This window comes from Anomaloglossus baeobatrachus, chromosome 4 (genome assembly GCF_048569485.1).
Source record: "Anomaloglossus baeobatrachus isolate aAnoBae1 chromosome 4, aAnoBae1.hap1, whole genome shotgun sequence".
NCBI classification, from domain to species: domain Eukaryota; kingdom Metazoa; phylum Chordata; class Amphibia; order Anura; family Aromobatidae; genus Anomaloglossus; species Anomaloglossus baeobatrachus.
This window is the reverse complement of record NC_134356.1, coordinates 548,465,263-548,489,818: the sequence shown is the minus strand read 5'-3', so window position 1 is coordinate 548,489,818 and position 24,556 is coordinate 548,465,263. Positions and strand designations below refer to the sequence as shown.

The 24,556-nt window shown below is 44.5% G+C and overlaps 1 protein-coding gene across 1 annotated transcript in view; it reads left to right on the top strand.

The window, feature by feature from the left end:
- RGMA (repulsive guidance molecule BMP co-receptor a) overlaps positions 1–24,556 on the top strand; it is a 75,077-nt gene that overhangs the window by 27,599 nt on the left and 22,922 nt on the right. Inside the window, exon 2 of the mRNA XM_075345976.1 lies at positions 12,106–12,221. Coding sequence (XP_075202091.1) covers positions 12,106–12,221 — 116 coding nt within the window. The remainder of the gene's footprint in view (positions 1–12,105; positions 12,222–24,556) is intronic.

Genomic DNA, 24,556 nt, shown 5'->3' with positions numbered 1-24,556 from the left:
ACTGAATCTTTCTCCACAAATACAGTGCCTACAAGTAGTATTCAACCCCCTGCAGATTTAGCAGGTTTGATAAGATGCAAATAAGTTAGAGCCTGCAAACTTCAAACAAGAGCAGGATTTATGAACAGATGCATAAATCTTACAAACCAACAAGTTATTTGCTCAGTTAAATCTTAATAAATTTTCAACATAAAAGTGTGGGTCAATTATTATTCAACCCCTAGGTTTAATATTTTGTGGAATAACCCTTGTTTGCAATTACAGCTAATAATCGTCTTTTATAAGACCTGATCAGGCCGGCACAGGTCTCTGGCGTTATCTTGGCCCACTCTTCCATGCAGATCTTCTCCAAGTTCTCTAGGTTCTTTGGGTGTCTCATGTGGACTTTAATCTTGAGCTCCTTCCACAAGTTTTCAATTGGGTTAAGGTCAGGAGACTGACTAGGCCACTGCAACACCTTGATTTTTTCCCTCTTGAACCAGGCCTTGGTTTTCTTGGCTGTGTGCTTTGGGTCGTTGTCTTGTTGGAAGATGAAATGACGACCCATCTTAAGATCCTTGATGGAGTAGCGCAGGTTCTTGGCCAAAATCTCCAGGTAGGCCGTGCTATCCATCTTCCCATGGATGCGGACAAGATGGCCAGGCCCCTTGGCTGAGAAACAGCCCCACAGCATGTTGCTGCCACCACCATGCTTGACTGTAGGGATGGTATTCTTGGGGTCGTATGCAGTGCCATCCAGTCTCCAAACGTCACGTGTGTGGTTGGCACCAAAGATCTCGATCCTGGTCTCATCAGACCAGAGAACCTTGAACCAGTCTGTCTCAGAGTCCTCCAAGTGATCATGAGCAAACTATAGACGAGCCTTGACATGACGCTTTGAAAGTAAAGGTACCTTACGGGCTCGTCTGGAACGGAGACCATTGCAGTGGAGTACGTTACTTATGGTATTGACTGAAACCAATGTCCCCACTGCCATGAGATCTTCCCGGAGCTCCTTCCTTGTTGTCCTTGGGTTAGGTTTGACTCTTCGGACAAGCCTGGCCTCGGCACGGGTGGAAACTTTCAAAGGCTGTCCAGGCCGTGGAAGGCTAACAGTAGTTCCATAAGCCTTCCACTTCCGGATGATGCTCCCAACAGTGGAGACAGGTAGGCCCAACTCCTTGGAAAGGGTTTTGTACCCCTTGCCAGCTTTGTGACCCTCCATGATCTTGTCTCTGATGGCCTTGGAATGCTCCTTTGTCTTTCCCATGTTGCCCAAGTATGAGTGCTGTTCACAAGTTTGGAGAGGGTCTTAATTAGTCAGAAAAGGCTGGAAAAAGAGATAATTAATCCAAACATGTGAAGCTCATTATTCTTTGTGCCTGAAATACTTCTTAATACTTTAGGGGAACCAAACAGAATTCTTGTGGTTTGAGGGGTTGAATAATAAATGACCCTCTGAATAAACTTTTCACAATTTAAAAAAAAAAATAAAAAAAGAAATAACATTCTTTTTTGCTGCAGTGCATTTCACACTTCCAGGCTGATCTACAGTCCAAATGTCACAATGCCAAGGTAATTCCGAATGTGTAAACCAGCTAAATCTGCAGGGGGTTGAATACTACTTGTAGGCACTGTATATATATCAATCTGCTCAGCTCCGCCTCCTGTATAACATGGTACCCGGGTCAGATTGTATGTTCAATGTTACGACTCATTTAGGTTTAGGTTTACATACATGTTTACTACAAATGTGATAAGATTGGCACAATAGTTACATCCTTTTTTTGTTAGGAGGCCCAAGAGGAGTGAATGTGTTTATAGGCCCTGAGAGGTATAACGTGAAGCTCCTGGGCCTTCACCTACAGTCTGTATGTTATAGAAGGGCCATTTAGGGCTCTTTAGGCATCAGAGCTCAGATGCACTGCTCCTAACTACACCCCTGAAGGCACTAATATATATATAGACTGATCTAACATTTGGTGCTCTTGTGAATAACGACATATTCTACGTTCTACGGACTGAATATGTTCTCCCCACAAGTACGATGATACCTCCAACCATCAAGTAGAGGTGTAGTTTCCCTGTTGCCTGACATTACCCATATCCCTCACCGAACAGTCATGCCAAATATTGTACATGGATTTGATCCTAGAACACATTCCGATTGCAGCCGAGTGAAAGCTCTTGTGTCTGATTAATCATTCACATACTTGTTAATGGAAGAGGATGACATGGTGCTTATCTTTCCTCACCATGGACTTGCTTTTATCAGCTCTTTGTATAACATATTTATAAATGTTTATGCTAAAAGCCTGGCAAAAATTATTCATCTTACCTTGATTTGACACTTCTTCTTAACCCTTACACTTCCGAGGAACCATCTAAGAAGACAGCAGGGCTTAGAAACCTATTGATTATCAAGAAGTGTTGGGAAGGAAGTGAGTTGAAGAAATGCAGTCATCTTGCGGGAGGCCTTCTGGGAATGCACTCATGTTGGGACCATCTAAAAGTCGAGTAGAAGATATTTCTGAATTGGGAAATATTGTAATTGGAGATAAGATGATCTCACCGCATCATTGAAAATGGTTCTACATAGAACATGCCCAGTTGCTGAACACATACCTACCATCTCCTTTGACTTTGAAAATATTTTGGTATTGTCTACAAAAGGAACATTGTTCTATTTGATTAATGGCCTTATGTAAGAACACAAAGGAATGTGTTTTGCAACCTTGAATCTCTGAAAAACTTTGACCATCCAGACTGTTGACATACTCCTTACTTAATAATCCATATAGATCAGCTTACAAAGAACAACAAGATGCAAGATTATTGCCTCTAATGTTACTACTTACAGTTGGGACAAGTGATCTTTCATCTACAAAATAGGTTTCTGATGCTGTTTACCACTTACCTAACTAAACCTGTTTCCTTGCCACTGACTAAGACTTGAGAGGTTCCCTGCTTGAAGGAAGCTGTAGTGAGCATGCGCGACTAATGCTCTGTTTACTGTCTATGGGAGGCATGGTTGCACATGCTCAATACAAGGGATGAGTGAACCTGAAAAGTAAAGTTTGGTGTTTGTACCAAACTCTGACCTTGCCAAAAAACAGCATTCGGGTGCTCTATATACTCTGACCACTCGCTCGAGCATCAATGTGATCGGGTACGCTCAATGGTTGGCCTAGTGCGAGCCGCTTGCAGTGTTTGACTGGCTCTCACTGTGGGTAATGAGTGTTATCGGATGTAGAGTGCACCCAAAAAACAAAAAAAATGATGTCAAATGCCTGCCCACCCTCCCCAGGAAGTGATCTGTTTATGGGTGGCTGTATCGTGGAGAGAGACCCAAACTGCCCAGTCAGTGACTTCCATTGGGGTTTTGGTCGGGTTGTCCTGGTATAGAACTGAATCTTATCAAAATTCCAGTTGAACCCGCTTAACCGAATTTCAACAGATCCGCTCATCTCTAATTACTACAACTCCATTCATACAAGGGACTTTGTGCCCCTTATCCTCGCTCTCGGTTGTGATCTCACAGTAGGATTCTAGTGATAATACCTTTAGCATCCATCCTCCTGTGGATAGATGATGAATGTTGTTTATATGAATGTCCCTTTAGTAACAGTTTTGAGCTTTGCCATATGTGAAAGTGAACCGGACCATGACCTGACAAAAGCTATAGATATAAATTTCAGCACCTGCACAGATCTCTAAATATAAAATCACTTTTTTTAAACCTCATATAAACCTTTATGTATATTCTTAGCTTGTCATGTAATTTATTTCATGTAGATGTATGTCACCACACAATTTCTCAGTGGGACGTCTTTGGGGAAGGAACAGTGTTATGCAGAAAATCCCTTTCCATATATGTGATTAGGGCAAATGGATATCACAGAGGGTGGTCCCCTGCTTAAGACTCCCTTTCTGAGCATTAACAAGAACGTGTCAGGCCCTCTAGCTGTCCAAGACCATTGCTATTTAATGTGCTGCACAGCATACAGTAATAAGGAAGGGCTAATCTGGCGCGGCGTTATTAACCCCCTGCTAGCCCTGCCACTAAACATGCCACTCTGGATGTTATTCACATCCATCCCCATCTTGGCAGGACTGCTTAAAATCTTGCACAGGCACAAAATATGCTGGTAGACCTACCAAAACACAGGCCCAAGTTGTGTTCTTTTTGCCCGTGTGGCCGATATACCTCAGCATAACCTATATTTTACCATTATAGGAAAGCATAGAAGACTAGAGATGAGCGGTTCCGTGGAGGTTCGGTTCACCGGCAGCAAACGAGCCGAGCCTCCACTGGCTCCAGCTTGACCCGAACAACGGAGCAAGTAACTGATTAGCCGTTTGAGTCTCTGCCCACATACAGCTAGCCATAAGCAGATCACTTCCGGGGAGGGTGGGCAGGCTTTTCCAAACAATTTTTTGGGTTGCACACTACATATAATCATGCTGATGTTACCCCCAGTGAGCGCCTTTCAAACACTGCACCCAGCTCGCACTGGGCTGAGCACCAAGCGTACCTGAGCACATTGTTTCTTGCGTGAGTGAAGTTCGCACGTAAAGTATCCGAACCCCGATTCTTGATTTTTAATATTGGTGTTCGGTTTGAAAACTGAACCTCATGTTTGCTCATCTCTATAGAAGACTATAAAAAGGACAATACAGTCCAGTAAATACATTTATTACTAAGCAGTTGTGATGAGCCCATCTGACCACATTCAAATTCGCCAAATAGTGCAGATTTTACTGGGAAATTAAATTCTCAGTGTATTATCTGTAAATGGAATGTCCTTTATTATTTTATCCAGGGCATAATATCAGTAAGATGTAGAAAAAAAACAACTAATACTCATTTCATTGTTCTCGGTATGGCACTCGGGGCCATAGAGGGCTGGCAAAAGGTTAACGAAAACAAAAACTTATACTCCTCTCAGCTTTTCCCTCTACGGGCATCTCCACTGCTCGCCCTCCTCCGTTCAGTTCTTGCTGCCTGTTCTTACAGCTGCCACGTGCTAAAGGTACGGCATCTTCACACTAGGCCGAGATGACTTCTGTCCAAAACTAAGCCTGGAACGCCCCTGCACGTCCTCGTCCTGGGCCTAGTTGCAGCTGGAAGTCTCGAAGTTTCGGCCTAGCGTAAAGATGACTGAGATTTCAGTGCACGGCTGTGATAAGAAGATGCCCTGAAGGACATGCAGGTGAAGTGGTTGGAGAGTGATGAGCATTAGTCTTTTTGGTCTTTTTTAACCATTTGCCAGCCCTTTAACAGGATGTCCTAGGCCTAGAGTGCACGTTGTAAGGTTGTGGAGCACATCATGATGTTGCGACGTCACCGCGACTTTACAGCGCCCATGTGCAGAGACATCCGCTCAACTCTATTGAACACTATTAATATGAGAATTTATTGCTAAGTCATATGCCAAGCAGATATTGGCCACTCCTGAAACTGCTCTGGCATATTCCTTTTTCTGTGCAGCTCTGGTATGCAAACAGTTAATAGGAAATCTAGAACTTGAAGTCATTTGTCTGTCCAGACCACAAGCTGAAACGTCTCATTACTAAAACTTGCACAGCGTGTTCTTTATATTTGACAGATTCTAAAAGGCAAATATATCGTTGTTGTGTATGTGCAGGATATGACGTTATGAGGAAGGGTTAACTTTACATTATACGTTATATCATTAGGGTATTGGTAGAGAAATAATGTGAGCCCATCATTACATTATTCAGAAGTGGACATTGTCAGCCTCAGTAGCACCTTGTCCATAACGTGCTTTACTGTTCATAAGTATGGCTAATATCAGAAATAATGTAAAACCTACCAGAAGTGACATTTTTATATCCTTCTTCAATAATTGTATACTTTGACATGATCACTTGAGGTCCAAAGCCTGAGACATCACTAGTGAGAGATTACAAGGGAACCTGCCCACATGTTTCCACTTGTAGAAATAGTGGTATGGCTGTGTAGGTGGGGTTTTTATTTTGTAGAGATCGGATTTTCCACTTATGAGATATCTAATGACCAAGCCATATACAAATCGGATTGGGAGTGCATTGTGGGCCTGTCAGTGCACTTGGAAGAAGCAGACTAACTGCACAGACAGGCAGTGCACGGGATTCCCCCCCCCCCGCGCAGTGCACGGACATCCCTCCCTCAGTGCCCCCCCCCCGCAGTGCACGCCCCCCCCCCCCCACCCACAGTGCACGGACACCCCCCCCGCCGCAGTGCACGGACCCCCTTCCCCTGCAGTGCACGGTCACCACCCCCGCAGTGCACGGCCACCCTGCCCCCCCCGGTGCACGGACACCCTCCCCCCCCCGGTGCACGGACACCCTGCCCCCCCCGGTGCAAGGCCACCCTGCCCCCCCCGGTGCACGGACACCCTGCCCCCCCGGTGCACGGACACCCTGCCCCCCGGTGCACAGACACCCCCCCAGTGCACTTCCAGCCTGATTTCCATATGGATTCTACCCTAGAATTCTCACCACTGGCACATCAGATCTTTACCAAACAAAAGTATCACTTCTAGTGTGGGACAATTCCCTATACAACCATACCACTTCTTCCATTTGTAAAACATGATCTCTCTAAGTGGCTCCAAATCCCCAAATACATCAGAATCTGCCTTTTAACTTTTTTATATAATGATTGTTGAATGTGGCCATACACATGTATTTGGAAATACACTGGCCCTGAGGTACAATTCTTTTGTGGTGTAAATTCTGATAAGTATAGATAGTCTTCAAAGTAGAAAACGCCTTATGAATGGTCAGCTAACTTTTTAACCTTTTAACGTCTTTGGAAATGTCAAGCGGCTAAATGACACACCAGAGACTAAATATATGTACAGCAAGTTGTTTTTACAAGAAATGCATATGTCCGTTCTTTTTGAGCATTTTCGGAGTGCTTTTTTCATTTGAGTTTCGGAGCGGATCCACCTGCAAAAAAGACATTGTATATACATACTCTATGGCCCTGATTGATTCATTAAGACCGGCGATTTTCTCTATAGTCTTGATTAAGTTAGATGCTCCTTAAGTAGCGCTCTCCACTTAATGAATCAAGAACATCTAACCAGTGACTGGTGCCTTTGTGCACCGCAGCAGGATTCCTACTCTAGTCCCTGACTGGAGTAAAATTTCTGTCTTAGGGAATTCTCCAGCTAGTGATGACTAAAGCGGGCTTTACACGCTACAATATATCTTAAAGATATGTCGACGGGGTCATGTCGTATGTGACGCACATCCGGCATCGTAAGTTATATTGTAACGTGTGACAGCTACGTGCGAATGCGATTGAACGTTAAAACGTTGATTGCACACACGTCGTTCAATTACTAAAAATTGAACGTGAGGTTGTTCAATGTTCTCGAGGTAGCACACATCGCAGTGTGTGACACCCCGGGAACGATGAACAGATCTTACCTGCGTCCCGCGGCTCCCGCCAGCAATGCGGAAGGAAGGAGATGGGTGGGATGTTTACGTCCCGCTCATCTCCGCCCCTCCGCTTCTGTTGGCCGGCTGCCGCCTGACGTCGCTGTGACGCCGAACATCCCTTCCACTCCAGGAAGTGGACGTTCGCCGCCCACATCGAGGTCATATGGACGGGTAAGTACGTGTGACGGGATTTAATCGTTTGTGCGACATGGTCAACAAATTTAACGTGCTGCACATACGATGGGGGCGGGTACGATCGCATACGATAATGTATGCGTAATTGTACTGTGTAAAGCTGGCTTTAGATAAATCTGGGCCAAAGTGTTTCAGCTTCAGCTCTTGGACCTATAATGTATCTATCACCATTGATGCTATATTATTCTGACCAAGTGGGTTACCGATTTTGGCCACCAACAAATGATAGCGTTAATGATTGTAAAGTAAATTGAGGGGTATATTGTACATATGATCAGAACAAATACTCATTGATACGGTATATAGTGCTGCAACATTTTAGTCAGATGTGAAAAATCACACGGAATTTCATAAGCCTTCCTATTTTTCACTCTAAAGATCCGTTTTACATTATTGTTGCGTGCGCTCAGCTCGAAGGGAGGTCTGTGAGGCAGATGTGATCAGAGGTGTTGTGTAAAGGATGTATAGACACTAGGTGTGTAATATGCTATGCTATAACTAGGCCCTGATAGCAGATTTATGGTACCTTTTATCTACAGCTTTTTGCTTACATGGGCCGTGTGTGCACAGATACATCATACAAGTGATACATTAATGAAGCATCACTGCAATCCCAAACACATACCGTACTGTCAGGAGGAACAATTCTGTATCGCAGTTATCGTCCTGAATCCCCTCCATGGTCGTATCTTTATTGCATTTCTGCAGTTCAGTGCTCTCTTCTCCCTCGGCCCGGAGTGTGAGGTCTCCAGGATATTAATGGAGAAAGCAGACATATGACATCACTTGGCAGCAATAACACGTTGCAAATGGAAAAAAGGGGACGGTTATCTCATAAAACAATGTGAGGTAAAACAAACACATCAAGGAGGAAATGTGGCCTTAATTGAGAAATTCAGAGCTGAAATTGTCATTAAAAGTAGTGTACTGCGCACTTCAGTAAAATGCTGAGTCCCCCCAGAATAGTCAATATCTCTGAGACAGCGGACATACTGGGGCGGCTATGAAGAGCCCTGCACCATCGCTGTGGCTTTTCAAACCTGGGGCATAAAATGTCAACTTTTGTCCTCTTTACCAACTTTTTTTTCTTAGCACTTTTTCTAAAAAAGTAGGTGGTTTTAGAGGAAAAAAATGGAATTATAAGGAAGTGAGTTTACTATAATTTACCCCAAAGCCTTCAAGGAATTATAATCAGAAATGTCGCCAGCTCATATCTAGCCTTGTCTGCCCAAGCTGTGGTAATTTATTAAGGGGGGTGCGTATTTGTGGCGGACCTCCTCCTGCAGCAAAGGCCCATGTGTGATACCCGCAGCATAAAAGGTTCCGGAAAGCTGCATATTTCTACAATTGCAAAGCAAAGGGCCAGACTCGCACCTCCATTACATGATATGCAGCGGATATCAGGCACACGTCTGTATTTAAATGTGTACGTTAAGAAATGGTACCAGTGTCATCCGTGTGTCCATTTTTTTTCCTTAGTGTCTTCACTGTTTCTCCTATACATGTTACACATACGGAGCACAGATACCGTCCATGTGCAGAACGTGATTCCACAAACCCCTCTCATCTGTGCTTCCAGATAAACACGTGTCTCCATATGTTTTGCACAGAATGTTTTACAAAATCCGCAGTATGGGAATTCTCCCTAAGGCTATGTTCACACATTATGTGTTTGGTGCTGATTTATACAGCATTTTACAGTACCAGCAAAATAAAGTGAGTTTTAATGTAATCTCATCACATGGAGATTTTTTTTACGCTTTTGGAATCTGCGCAGAAATTGTTTTTTCTTGTATTTTTAAATCCACAACATGTTTCTTTCTGTTGTGGAAACACCATTTTTTTGTGTGATTTTTTTTTTTTTTTTTTTTTTTAACCATTGATTTCAATCTACAGGTTGAACCGCTGGTCAGACAATGTTCTGTTGTGTTTTTGGTGTTTCTGTAATAACAAATGTATATAAAAAACATTAATAAGCGTGTAAAATATGCACAGATTTAAGATGTAGAAACACAGATTTCAGTCTAGAAATCTGCTTGAAAAATCCAAATTATCCAATGTATGGACCCAGCCTTGTGGTGTGCTGTAAGGCCCTGTGCCCACGGGAGATCGTACCTGCGGACTTTTCTGCAGGTATTTCCGCAGGTTCACGCAGCTATCCATTGCTGTGGTATATTTGCGGAATTGTTGTGGTAAACCTGCGTAAACAGTGCGGACTTCGTGCAGGAATTCCGCAGATATTTCCACATGAATAATTGACATGCAGTTACGTGCGGTTGCGGGAAATCCACAGCATTTTCCGCAACCGCACTACCGCAGCATTAGGATAACATGGGGAGTGTCTGTACTTGCATAAACCCGCGGATTTATCTGGAAAATCTAGAAAATCCGTGGGTTTTCCGCAGCAATATCCGCAGTTTCTCCCATGGGCACATAGCCTAATGGGTACTTTGCACACTATGACATCGCAAGCCGATGCTGCGATGCCGAGCGCGATAGTCCCCGCCCCCGTCACAGCAGCGATATCTTGTGATTGCTGCCGTAGCGAACATTATCGCTACAGCAGCTTCACATGCACTTACCTGCCGTGCGACGTCGCTCTGGCCGGCGACCCGCCTCCTTCCTAAGGGGGCGGGTTGTTTTGCGTCATAGCGACATCATACGGCAGGCGGCCAATAGGGGCAAAGATGAACGGGACATAAACATCCCGACAACCTTCTTCCTTCCGCATTGCAGCCGGGACGCAGGTAAGCTGATGTTCCTCGCTCCTGCGGCTTCATACACAGCGATGTGTGCTGCCTGCTGGAACGAGGAACAACATCGTAACATCGGTCCTTCCGAAATTATGGAAATGTCGGACCCTACACGATCATACGATAACAACGCTTTTGCGCTCGTTAATCGTATGTAAAAGGATTCACATTTTGCGATGTCGACAGCAACGCCAGATGTGCGTCACTTTCGAGTTGACCCCACCGACATCGCACCTGCGATGTCACAGTGTACAAAGTACCCCTAAGGGTGTCTGCAGACGAGCAAATGAAAAATCACCCAAGTTTCATCCAGAAAACTCGGATGATTTTTTTTTTTTTTGTAATTTTTATCAGCTTTTCATCCATATGCCATCCATGTCTGTTTTTTTGGGTCCGTGTGACATCCATGTATAATCTCTGTATCCGTGTGACATCCATGTATAATCTCTGTATCCGTGTGACATCCATGTATAATCTCTGTATCCGTGTGACATCCATGTATAATCTCTGTGTCCGTGTGACATCCATGTATAATCTATGTGTCCGTGTGACATCCATGTATAATCTGTGTCCGTGTGACATCCATGTATAATCTATGTGTCCGTGTGACATCCATGTGTGATCTCTGTGTCTGTGTGACATCCATGTATAATCTATGTGTCCGTGTGACATCCACGTGTGATCTGTATCCGTGTGACATCCATGTATAATCTCTGTGTCCGTGTGACATCCATGTATAATCTCTGTATCCGTGTGACATCCATGTATAATCTGTGTCCGTGTGACATCCATGTATAATCTATGTGTCCGTGTGACATCCATGTATAATCTATGTGTCCGTGTGACATCCATGTATAATCTATGTGTCCGTGTGACATCCACGTGTGATCTGTATCCGTGTGACATCCATGTATAATCTCTGTGTCCGTGTGACATCCGTGTGACATCCTTGTATAATCTCTGTGTCCGTGTGACATCCTTGTATAATCTCTGTGTCCGTGTGACATCCATGTGTGATCTCTGTGTCCGTGTGACATCCATGTGTGATCTCTGTGTCCGTGTGACATCCACGTGTGATCTGTTTTTACATATCTACATTAAAACATGCCCTTGATCACACACCGCTTCCTGGTTTATAATCTATCCCTTGGATGGTTGTGCGGGATCCGGATTTTCCCATAGACTTTAATGTATGGGTCTCCTCTGAGCTCGGATGAAGGTGCATGCTGCGATTTTTGTCTCGGACCAAGATAAATATTGTCCGTGTGTTACTGAATACATGGGTCAGTGTGCGCCATACAGGCCACAGCAGGAATGTGGGCCAAATTCAGCAAACCAATTTAGTGCTAATTGTCCCATCAGTTTGGCACACAAGTGTGACATGTGGTGAGAGGGGGCGTCCATAGGTGCTGCGCCTGTTTATTTTCCCTTCAGGGCTTCTCTCAGTGGCTGGATGTGTGAGGAGGAATCTCTGCTGGGGACTCCTCCTTGCTAGGCCTGTGTAACTGGAGAAGAGCAGGGGGTGGCTCGCATTTGGGAGGGAAGAGAAGAACTGTGCAGCCATTGGAAGGTAAGAGCTGTGATTGATGGCTGTGCTGTAGTGGAAGGGAGGAGGGAATGTGTAATCCTTCATTGCAGGGCTGCTGGCTCGAGCTCTTTACACAAGTTGGTGTCTGCTGGAGTGTGATATATTCTCTCTCTTCTTTTTTGACTGTTCGTGCAGGGCGAGGGTGGTGGTTAAAGCCCGAGCTGGATGGATGGGTATGGGGAGAGGGGCAGGACCCACAGCCCTGGGACTCTTCAAAATCCTCACCGTCTTCATGTGCACATTCCACACAGGTAAGGAAATCCCTGGCTGTCTTATTTCTGAAAAGTCTATTGGAAGGATGTCCTCTCCCCGAGAGGGGCCCCTGGATGGGATCCACATGTGCCAGCATTGTGCCTCCTATTATTCATTTGCAAAGTTTTTAATATGAATTTGTATTAGACAAAGTTGCAATAAACACATTATTAGGAGTTTATCATGTATTTATTATGTATCCAGTAAGTGGTAAATATGTATCAGTATAGTAATAGCTTTATTTATATGATTTATATCACCACTGATTATTGGACCTTCATTTCCTTTCGATCCCAGTTGCTGGCCCTCCTCTTCCCCGGTCCGATCGCTGCTGGGATCAGGGAAATGCTCAGCTTATTTGTGGTGTCTCCCTGTTTATTGCTTTTCGAGGTAGGGCCGCAGGACCTATAGAAGGAGTCCCGGGGTAGGCATCTGTTTCCAATGAATCCTAGTGTTTTCCTGGCTTGATCCTTGCCTGCAAATTCCTGCCAACCTTGTTTTTGTTGGGGGGAGGAGGGCAGACTCCACACTGGGGGATTTGTTCCTTGCGAAGGCTCAAGTTTCTGCAGAGTTAAGGCTTTTATTCACCTGGAGATGTCGTACTGTTCACTAATTATATTATTTAGACGTATCTGTGTATATTGTATCCTCCCTGCACCCAGGAGGTGCGAGTGTTTCTAGTTACGTCTCCAATAACCGCTCTATTCTTTTATTTTAGTTGTCTTCTGGCCCTTTAAGAGAAGTTTCTTTTCTCGTTTAGACACTTTTTATTGGTATGAGAAATAAAATAATTGTTCATTTATAGCCGGCAATTAAGTTTAATAATGAAGTGACTAGACATGAATGGCCACAGTTTAGTATTATTGTATAGCACAAAGTGCGTTTTATCATTCTTGGATACGTTTTATAGTGTCGGGCTTATCTGACTTTGAGAAAGCTGGGTGATAAATCGGGGTAACCCTTAAGTCTGTGTCTATGGGTGGATCTACTTAGCCGTACAGCAAAGGTTTAATGCAGGACTTATGGAAATGTCACCCAACTATCCCAGGAACAGATATGATCAATTCTATTATTATTAGCTATTATTATAGCGCCATTTATTCCATGGTGCTTTACATGTGAAAAGGGAGATATGTCTAGGAAACTACTAAAAAGCCACTTGATGTGAGATATATATATATATATATATATATATATATAAATTATTTTACACACACACAGTGTGTGTGTATATGTGTATGTGTATGTGTGTGTATATATATATATATATATATATATATATATATATATATATATATATATATATATATATATATATATTATACATATACACACACCCATACATATACATATATATATATATATATATATATATATATATGTATGGGTGTGTGTGTGTGTGTGTGTGTATGTGTATATATAATATATATATAAAACATACACACACACACTGATAGGGAACCTAGATTGTGAGCCTCAATGGGGACAGTGTTGCTATTGTATGCATTGTATGTAAAGCGCTGCGGAATTAACAGCGCCATATAACTGAACATATATATATTATTTATTCATTTATATAGTGCTGTTAATTCCACTGCACTTTACATACAATGACAACACTGTCCCCATTGGGGCTCACAATCTAGGTTCCCTATCAGTATGTGTGTGTGTGTGTGTGTGTGTGTGTATAATATATATATATATATATATATATATATATATATATATATATATATATAATACAAATTTTCCAGTCCTTATCTTGGACTGATTTGCAGCGACCCCGACGGCCAAGTCGCTGAAGATGATCCAGTAATTGATAGATGTGCTTTGTAGTAGGCGCACACCTCGGGCCTGGGCTGGAGTCATTAGCTTTAGGTGAAGGTCTTCCATTTCAGAAGATTTGTCAGCTTGTTTGATGAATCCCCTTTGTCCCGTGGAGAGGTTCACTTTGAATATTTGGGGGGCTAAGGGTTAACTCCCCCTCCTCCTGGAATAGCAGTGTCTCTTGTATCCACAGATGAAGCGCAGATGTGAAAATATTTTCTTTGCAGGCCAAATGTCTCCGAGCCGCTCACTTTTTGCTTTTTTTTGTTTGTTACTTTGTATTAGTTTGTTAGACACATTTCATTGTAGATTCTTTCCGAACTTTATAGGAAAATTGTATAGATTGCAAGCTCTTTGGGACAGCCTGTGTAATGCCCACCACTCTGTCAGATTCTTATCTGGGGAGAGGGAAAAAAAGTTGAAAGAACATTTTTTTTCTTGTGTGTGGTTGTGAGGTGGCAGTAATGTCCTCACACCTGATTCTTTGTGTCCTGTGTTTACACATTGAAATTTCCATTACTGGGTTAATCCTCTGATGGGGTTATTACTCCCCTGTAGGTGTAAATGAGAGGTATAATGTGACCTCCGCACCCTGCAGTCTGTTGGTAAATCACTGTTAGGCCAAGTTTCAGAATTGGAGATTAGGGCGTTAAGTAAATTTACATTGCAAGGACAGATCAATCAGGTCTGGGTTATCTGTCACTACTAATTCAGCTATTGCTGGAGGTCACAATGTGTGCAGCAGGATAGCCTATGGGTATGTTCACAGGCGGAGGTAAGCCATACTGCTCTAGGAAGAATGCGCATATACACCTACATTGCAGCTGTGAGTTTGCATGCATTCACACTGCCACCCCCCATTGTGAAAAACTGAAAATTGACATGCTGCAAATTAAACAAAATAAATGCAAGGGTGAAAAACCCGAGGGTGTGCATCAGATTCCATTCAATAATGCCACATGTGTCAGTCACACTAGTGTCACGTTTTGTTGCTTTTCTCCAAAACTCTGGTGTTTGCCCCAATTTCTAAAAAATCTTAAGTTAGAGATGACTGCAGCGTAGGTTTAGTTACGTCCTTTGAAATGTGCAGTCGCTATTCTATAGAACCTAAGGAAAATTAAAGACCCCCTGTTGTTGCTTGTATATTGTGGTCACCCAGCTGCCCCATAAATCTCCATAGTTATGGCCTCAACCCCGTGGGTCTGTAGATCCAGCAAAACACAACTCCAAGTATGCCTGATGGGAGATGATGATTTGTCTGATGGGAGATGATGATGATTTGTCTGATGGGAGATGATGATGATGATGATTTGTCTGATGGGAGATGATGATGATGATGATTTGTCTGATGGGAGATGATGATTTTGTCTGATGGGAGATGATGATTTGTCTGATGGGAGATGATGATTTTGTCTGATGGGAGATGATGATTTTGTCTGATGGGAGATGATGATTTTGTCTGATGGGAGATGATGATTTTGTCTGATGGGAGATGATGATTTGTCTGATGGGAGATGATGATGATGATGATGATTTGTCTGATGGGAGATGATGATGATGATGATTTGTCTGATGGGAGATGATGATGATGATGATTTGTCTGATGGGAGATGATGATTTGTCTGATGGGAGATGATGATTTTGTCTGATGGGAGATGATGATTTTGTCTGATGGGAGATGATGATTTTGTCTGATGGGAGATGATGATTTTGTCTGATGGGAGATGATGATTTTGTCTGATGGGAGATGATGATTTGTCTGATGGGAGATGATGATGATGATGATGATTTGTCTGATGGGAGATAATGATTTGTCTGATGGGAGATGATGATGATTTGTCTGATGGGAAATGATGATCATCATCCCACCACCCATTCCCTGTAGACTGTGAGCCCTCGCGGGCAGGGTCCTCTCTCCTCCTATACCAGTCTGTTATGTACTGTTAATGATTGTTGTACGCATACCCTCTTTCACTGTAAAGCGCCATGGAATAAATGGCGCTATAAAAATAAATAATATTAATAATGATGATTTGTCTGATGGGAAATGATGATGATGATGATGATGATTTGTCTGATGGGAGATGATGATGATGATGATGATTTGTCTGATGGGAGATGATGATTTTGTCTGATGGGAGATGATGATTTTGTCTGATGGGAGATGATGATTTGTCTGATGGGAGATGATGATGATGATGATGATTTGTCTGATGGGAGATGATGATGATGATGATGATTTGTCTGATGGGAGAATGGGAGATGATGATTTGTCTGACGAGAGATGATGATGATGATTTGTCTGATGGGAGATGATAATGATGATGATGATGATTTGTGTGACGAGAGATGATGATGATGATTTGTCTGATGGGAGAATGGGAGATGATGATTTGTTTGTTGAGAGATGATGATGAGTATTTGTCTGATGACAGATGATGATTTGACTGATTGGAGATGATGTTTTGCAACAGCCGGTAGACAACAGGCTACTACTCTGTAAAGATGGGCTCACATCTACCGTATTTTTCGCTTTATAAGACGCACCGGAATATAAGACGCACCCCAAACTTAGACATAAAAAAAGGTAAAAAAAAGAAAAATGGGGTCCGTCTTATACTCCGATGTTCTCTTACCGGAGGGGGGCAGCAGTGGTGGTGAAGCGGGGTCACAGGAGGCACAGGTTGTGCTGGCAGGCGCGGCAGGTCAGTGGCAGCGGGGTCCGTGGTTGCAGGTGCCGTGGCGTCCGTGGTTGCAGGCGCGGTGGTGTCCGCGGTGGCAGGATCCGTGGGGTCCGTGGTGGCGGCAGCAGCCGTGGCATGAGAGCCGTGCAGCAGGCCGGTGCAGTGAGTGTCCGCGGTCCCGGTTCAGTGGTGGCAGCGGCGGCGGCGGCTCAGTGGTGGGAGCGGCGGCAACTGCTCAGTGGTGGCAGCGGCAGGGACTGCTCAGTGGTGGCGTGTGTCCGCGGTCCCGGTTCAGTGGTGGCAGCGGCGGCGGCGGCGGCTCAGTGGTGGGAGCGGCGGCAACTGCTCAGTGGTGGCAGCGGCAGGGACTGCTCAGTGGTGGCGTGTGTCCGCGGTCCCGGTTCAGTGGTGGCAGCGGCGGCGGCGGCGGCTCAGTGGTGGGAGCGGCGGCGACGGCTCAGTGGTGGAGTGTGTCCGCGGTCCCGATTCAAGTAATGGCGCCCGGAGCGACGCATGCGCAGATGGAGCTCTCATCCAAGGGCTCCATCTGCGCACGCGCTGACTCCCGGAGCAGCGCGTGCGCAGATGGAGCTCTCATCCAAGAGCTCCACCGGCGCCATCATTTGAAAGTGGGACCGCGGACAACTGGTAAGCTGCACAGCCGCCCGCCCCGCATGCACAGAGTGGCAGCCAGCAGGCTGCCCGCCCACTCTGCGTACAAGCCGCCGGGTACCTGTGCTTGCGTGCGGTGGCAGCCGGGTACCCATGGCTGTGTGCGGGCGGCAGATGGGTGACTGTGTGAGGGCGGCAGCCGGGTACCTGCACGGTCACCCGACTGCCGCTCGCACACAGCACCCGGCTGCCGCCCGCACACAGCCATGGGTACCCGTCTGCCACCGCATGCAAGCACAGGTACCTGGCTGCCGACCCCACACAGCACCCGCTGCCGCCCGCACACAGCCACGGGTACCCGGCTGCCGCTGCATGCAAGTACAGGTACCCGGCCGCTTGCATGCAGCCACAGGCACCCGCCCGATCGCTTCAGACAGGACCCCCCCCCCCCGCTACCGCTTTATAAGACGCACCCCCCATTTTCCTCCCAAAATTTGGGGAGGAAAAGTGCGTCTTATAAAGCGAAAAATACGGTATATTGGGGGTTCTGTGAGGGGAGCACATTGGCAGTTGTAATTTAAAACAAAAAATAACAGGAGAAAACCCAACAAAACCGATGATGGTCCGTGCATTCTGTCATGTTCTGTAGTTTTTGTGACAAAACCGTAAAATATTCCGAATGCAGATGTGAGTCTAGCCCAACCAAGGAACGACTGAGCGAATCATGGTGCGTACATATACATATACATACAGTACTTGATCAGCGAGAGGTGGAGACTATAAACTATATTTGCACTAAACAAATTGTAACTTGTTGGATCAGCCAATAACATGGAACCAAATCCCCCAACCCCCGAAAAAAACAACAAAACCACAGGTGAGCACATAATTTGTGCCTTTTTAAAAATCCATTTTATCAGAAGAATAATGAAGTGTAAATGTTGTGTTGGAGGACAGGTTTCTGCTTACTGCAGATTATGGGGGGACGTTTATACGCAGACATGATACCATCCAGGCTGAGTATACGGTAGTTATCAGTTTGGTTGAGGGGAGGGGGATTTATTGTGGTCAGACCCTTCTTTTCAACGAACTGCAGCATTTAGCTGTATAATTGGTGGCGGCTTGGTGAGTCCCCGCACCTGTGTACACGGCACGCTGAACCCAAACTAGATGCGCTTCCTGTGCTAACGCACGACGCTGTGTATACACCTGGCCAAATAATTGCTCCTATTAACAGGCAATTATTTCAGTGCGTGTAACTGCTCTGTTGCCCCCAGCCGTACAGATGGTGCGGTTCATTACACGCTGCCGTTGCTGGGGAGGTGACATCATACAATGTATATGCGAGAGCTCGTATTAATAATCCGCAGAGATCGGCCTATATATACATGGTCGTCTGTGCGAGGTTCTGTATCCACGCTCTGTTCTAGGTTTAGGGTAAACCTCATCTCTTCTGCTTAGAGTATGACCTCACATGATGACAGCTTCTACTAGATTCCCACTTTTAATTGTGGCAGCCATCACCCTCCCCTCCCCCGTCCCTTCAGGCTGTTATTCCTCTGATCAGAAGCTCTTTGTCTCACCTTTTGCAGGGTGACACTGTAGGATATTAGTCCTGTTGATATAAGACACATTTCTGCAGAGAATTGCTCGTTTCTTATCCACAGATAGTCCTAAGTCTGGTCACCAAGTTTTGAGGGTTTTAAATTTAGTTTTTAAAGCCAAGAGTGGATTGTAGAAAATTAGAAATCTCCGTCTTTTCTTTGCAGGTGTCTTCTGCTTATGAATCATTCCTTTAAAAAAAAAAAAAAAAACACATCCTAAAAACCCCCGGGCTTGTTCACACATAGCGTTTTCATTATATGAGCAGCAAAATATGTGATTTCTAATATAAAGCATTTAGACAAAGGGGTGGTTCACGTCCTTGTTTGCCCTTTTAATTTTGCAGACAGTGTGTGCACAAAAGAAAAAAAAATGGAGGTGTCCGTTCTCTATCCAAGTAAAGTATCAAATTTGCCCAGTCTGTAGATAAATCAGACACATGGACCAAAAAAGAATGGATAAAACTGTATTGGCCTTAATGTGTGACCCCCAACATTAATGTATTTTATGCTAGGAACACATGGGTGTGTATATATATTGACACAAATTTTCTGTCTTCAAACAATCCAAATTCATACAATAATTATATTTTATCAGCATTGTTAGACTGGCCCACAGGGTTACGGGGGAATTCCCCGGTGGGCCCCTGTGCTGGAGTGAGCTACTTACCCCCTCTCCCAATATGAGCAGTATTTAGCCCCATTATATTAATCAATATGTACAGAAAAAAGCAACATCTCATCATTCACTCAATAAACTGCCCAGCAAATGTTTACATTGAAGTACAGATAAATGTGTGACTAAGGCTAGTTGACCGGTGAGCCCCCAGAGTCAAGGTTCCTGGTGGGCCCTTGGCAGCTCAGGCTGATGCGGACGAGTGGGCCTCCAGATTCCGGGTTACTGGTGGGCCATTGGGAGTTCAGTACAAAGGTGACCGGTGTGCCCCCAGAGTCAGGGTTACTGGTGGGCCCTTGGCAGCTCAGTACGACGCTGACCGGTGTGTCCCCAGAGTCAGGGTTACTGGTGGGCCCTTGGCAGCTCAGTACGACGCTGACCGGTGTGTCCCCAGAGTCAGGGTTACTGGTGGGCCCTTAGCAGCTCAGTACGACAATGTTTATCAGTATATTTTTGGGATGTGGAAGGAAATTGCAGTAAGGGTAAGCACACATGGCTAGTAATACGGACCAAGTGGAATGTGATAAAAGATCACATTCCACTCGGACCAATATTACTCTATGGGGTCGCTCACATGAGCGATCTTCTTTTTTTTTTTCTTTTTTCTCTCAACCCTAATCGGACCGAGAAAACAATTACAGCATGCTGCGGGTGGAATGTGATCCTGTTTCACTCGCACCCATTCAAGTCTGTGGGGGCAAGAGAAACCTCTCGCACATGATTCTCACATCAACCGGTAATGGAGGAGATAGGGAGATTAAATCCCTCCCCTCCGCAGTGGCGGTCCTCCCCCCAAAACTGTGATCAGATCGCAGGATCAGGCCACAGTTACATGACACTCGGCTCCCCCTGTACTGCAAGCGTGAGCCGAGGGTCATGCCAGTACTCTCACTAATCCCCGTGAGGCCTCAGCTTAAAATGACATAGGTAAGGATGGTTGACCTCGGAAAGATCAACATCCAACACCGCGGAGACACCATCACGTGTTTCTCAACGCAGTGACACTAGAACAAGGCCCCCTGGGAAAATATGCAAAACAAGAATGCCGCGGAGACACCATCACATGTTTCTCAACGCTGGCAGGAAACTAGCCAGGACTTTCACCGGGAAGGAACAACCACGGGAAGGGCAGTCTCCAGTCAAGGAAACCGCCTGTACCAAAACATGGTATTCATCCATAGTCAGCTGTTTCGGGGTATTTGCCCCTCATCAGTGTGGAGTAGGAAACTGGCTTGATCAGCCTAAGATGAAACCTGTAGCGGACATAAAAACAAACAGCTCTCCGCTGCATCTGTTGGTGGCGTCCAGTGATTTTTAGTGACAAATGGTGTTCACCCGTCCTATATATTTGACTTCTTGCTGAATACGGTCCTAGTGTCCTGATGTTATTTTTGACTCATCCAATTAATTTCAGGCGCACGTGTGTATGGAAATTGTATAACCGGTATGTCTTGTGCTAGGTAGGATGTTATTACATTGAGTTTACCAGTACACTAGTTGTAGACCTAGCTGAGTGTGAAGCCCAATTATATCTTTTGGCTTTTCGGAACATGGTGACAGCTTTGGGAAGTGCGTTTCTTATCTGTAGATAAGTGTGTCATGCGGGATTTGTTCAAGCATTATTCAAGGCCGGCATGATGATTTACTAGGTGAGAATAACAAGCTGTTAAAAGGCTGCTTTCTCTCTTCAGATTCCACTTTTGCTGTAGTTGAGATCTGTAATAGAAGGATGGCATCTCATGGGATATAGTTGGCAATGGATGTAACTGGTGTTGTATGTTTGACATCCCCCAGTTAGCTGCAGCCCAGCTCTCGGCGATGATGACCCCTTTTACATGATGATAATGCTTAGTTGGTGTTTTGATTTTTCCCTTGCAGGAGATTCTGGGACAGGATATGGGTAAGATGATATTGCTCACAATAGAGCTGTTAGGCTTGCAGAAGCTCGGGTCCGGTTACAGGGACAAAGGGCTGTTTTACAAGAGATTTTTATTTATTTATTTTAAGCTACTGTCACACAAGATATTTTACAGTGAGTTTTTTTCTTGGAGTTGTTTCAGTTTTGTAATCCCAAAATATCTTATCTGTTTAACACTAGAAGTCCCAGAGAGGGGTCATTTGACATTTCTACCATTGAAACTCTATGGAGCTCGAAATTCCTGGGACTTCTAGTGTTAAAGGGGTGCTCTGAAGTCAAAAGTAACCTTGCTCCTAAATCCCTATCTGTATAGTGACATAATCTAAACTATTTTACAAAATACTTGACTTAAAAATTTCCCACCTAACTGCTTTTCTATTCCGTCCCCTTTAATTTCTCATGACTCTTTGAGAAGTGCACACTGGTATACTCAAATGAAGAGTTATCAGAGCACAGAGGCTGCTGTCACTGGCACAGATGCAACAGCCTCTGCCCCCTCCCTGAAACAAAGCGTCATCAGTGACATTTATTTCAAGAGCTTGGCTTGTCCCTGAGCGATGTAGTACACAGTGACAGTGCTCACTCTGTTGATGGCTCATTACTGCTAATCTGATTCAACAATAGAGCTGTCATTGTGTACATCGCATAGTGCACAAGGGCGAGCCCAGCCTCAGAAACAAGCATCACTGATGACGTTTTGTTTCAGGGAGCCTTTGAGCCCTGATGACTCTGAGTATCCTAGCATGCAGTGGGAATTCTCAAATGAAGAGTCATGCAAAAGGAAATGGAAAAAAATTAGAAAAGCAGTTAGTGTAGGTATGGAAGGGTAGGGAATTTTGATTTCGAGTAGATAAGGAATTATGGGGAAAATTACTTGGGATTTCAAACTAACCCTTTACACATGAAAATCATAGAACAGTGTAACTGGATCTTAACAATGGTAAAAGGCAAAGATTTCTGGAAGCATAAATGAATACAAAGGAGGAAGAAGTCATTCATTTTGCCAAGGTGCCTACATGCCTTGAAGTTAGAAGCAGAAAGTAATCAGAATGCACAAGTGTGCAGGTAAAAATACTTTTAATGAACAACAAGTACAATATAAAGGCATAGATGTGAGCATAAATAAATTACACAGACATAGGGGGTGATAAGAATCCCCACATGTGAATGCATGCGAATCGTATCAATTAAGTTACTTGTAGCTCACTGGCATGGTCAGTGCTGAAGGCATATAACAACATAGTGCAGACAACAAAGGTACCAGCCGAAGAAATCAACAAGCCGGCTACACATTATAGGTTAACAAGTTGACAATGCAGCAAAAGACCAGAGGCCAGTATAGAGCTTACCAGGGTAGCAGAAGGAAAAAGCGTGCAGACACACACAGGGAAAGTCCCGACACGTGTTTCGTGTTGCGACTGCTTCAGGGGACTGTGGACAACAGGACAAGGCAAGAGTCTAATATACCTGCCGTACTTATGCTGGATTTGCGACACCTGTCGCAGTTCAATGGGGCGGAGAGGCGCAGCGTCAGTATGGGCGGCTACTCAGGCGTCATCTGGGTGAAGGGAAATCCCTTATTGACGTCACAAACCCAGAGGACGCCGGGAAGAGAGCCGCACCCACCGCGCATGCGCGATCCCGCAACCAGGAAGTGCGATCGCAAAACCCATATTAAGTACTGGCAGCAGTAAGGGCAAAAAAGCGCAGATGCAGCTCCTGAGGAGGAGTGTCACATATACCAATAGCTCAGAGAAGATGACTAAAACATGACACAAAAGGTAAATATAGCTTATGCAAATTTAGTAAAAACGACAGCAGACCAATTATATTTAGGCTGCTTATTATACGCATTATATCAGACCAAGGCATATATAAACATATCATGGATGAAAGATACATATACTGGATATATAACATCCCAACCAGGTACAGAAATAAAAATATCTGCTTTAGTTAGTTTGTGGAGCGAAGCATTTGCTGCAGTAATAATCCAGAATGGTTTTAATCAAACACTCCATTTACTGTAGTTCGTATAGGTGTTCAGTATTCTGATTACTGTAACTTCAGAAGAGATGGCGTGATAAGCATCCGGCAGGCATATTAGAAAAACGAGAAAGGGGACTGTGAAGAAGGAAAAAGACACAGAAAGTGAATTTTTTAAAAATTTAAAACATAAGAAATTTTTTTGTTAAAAAGACTCAACAGAACATAAACAGCACATGGAAATTGCAACCAATATGATATGTTTATATATGCCTTGGTCTGATATAATGCGTATAATAAGCAGCCTAAATATAATTGGTCTGCTGTCGTTTTTACTAAATTTGCATAAGCTATATTTACCTTTTGTGTCATGTTTTAGTCATCTTCTCTGAGCTATTGGTATATGTGACACTCCTCCTCAGGAGCTGCATCTGCGCTTTTTTGCCCTTACTGCTGCCAGTACTTAATATGGGTTTTGCGATCGCACTTCCTGGTTGCGGGATCGCGCATGCGCGGTGGGTGCGGCTCTCTTCCCGGCGTCCTCTGGGTTTGTGACGTCAATAAGGGATTTCCCTTCACCCAGATGACGCCTGAGTAGCCGCCCATACTGACGCTGCGCCTCTCCGCCCCATTGAACTGCGACAGGTGTCGCAAATCCAGCATAAGTACGGCAGGTATATTAGACTCTTGCCTTGTCCTGTTGTCCACAGTCCCCTGAAGCAGTCGCAACACGAAACACGTGTCGGGACTTTCCCTGTGTGTGTCTGCACGCTTTTTCCTTCTGCTACCCTGGTAAGCTCTATACTGGCCTCTGGTCTTTTGCTGCATTGTCAACTTGTTAACCTATAATGTGTAGCCGGCTTGTTGATTTCTTCGGCTGGTACCTTTGTTGTCTGCACTATGTTGTTATATGCCTTCAGCACTGACCATGCCAGTGAGCTACAAGTAACTTAATTGATACGATTCGCATGCATTCACATGTGGGGATTCTTATCACCCCCTATGTCTGTGTAATTTATTTATGCTCACA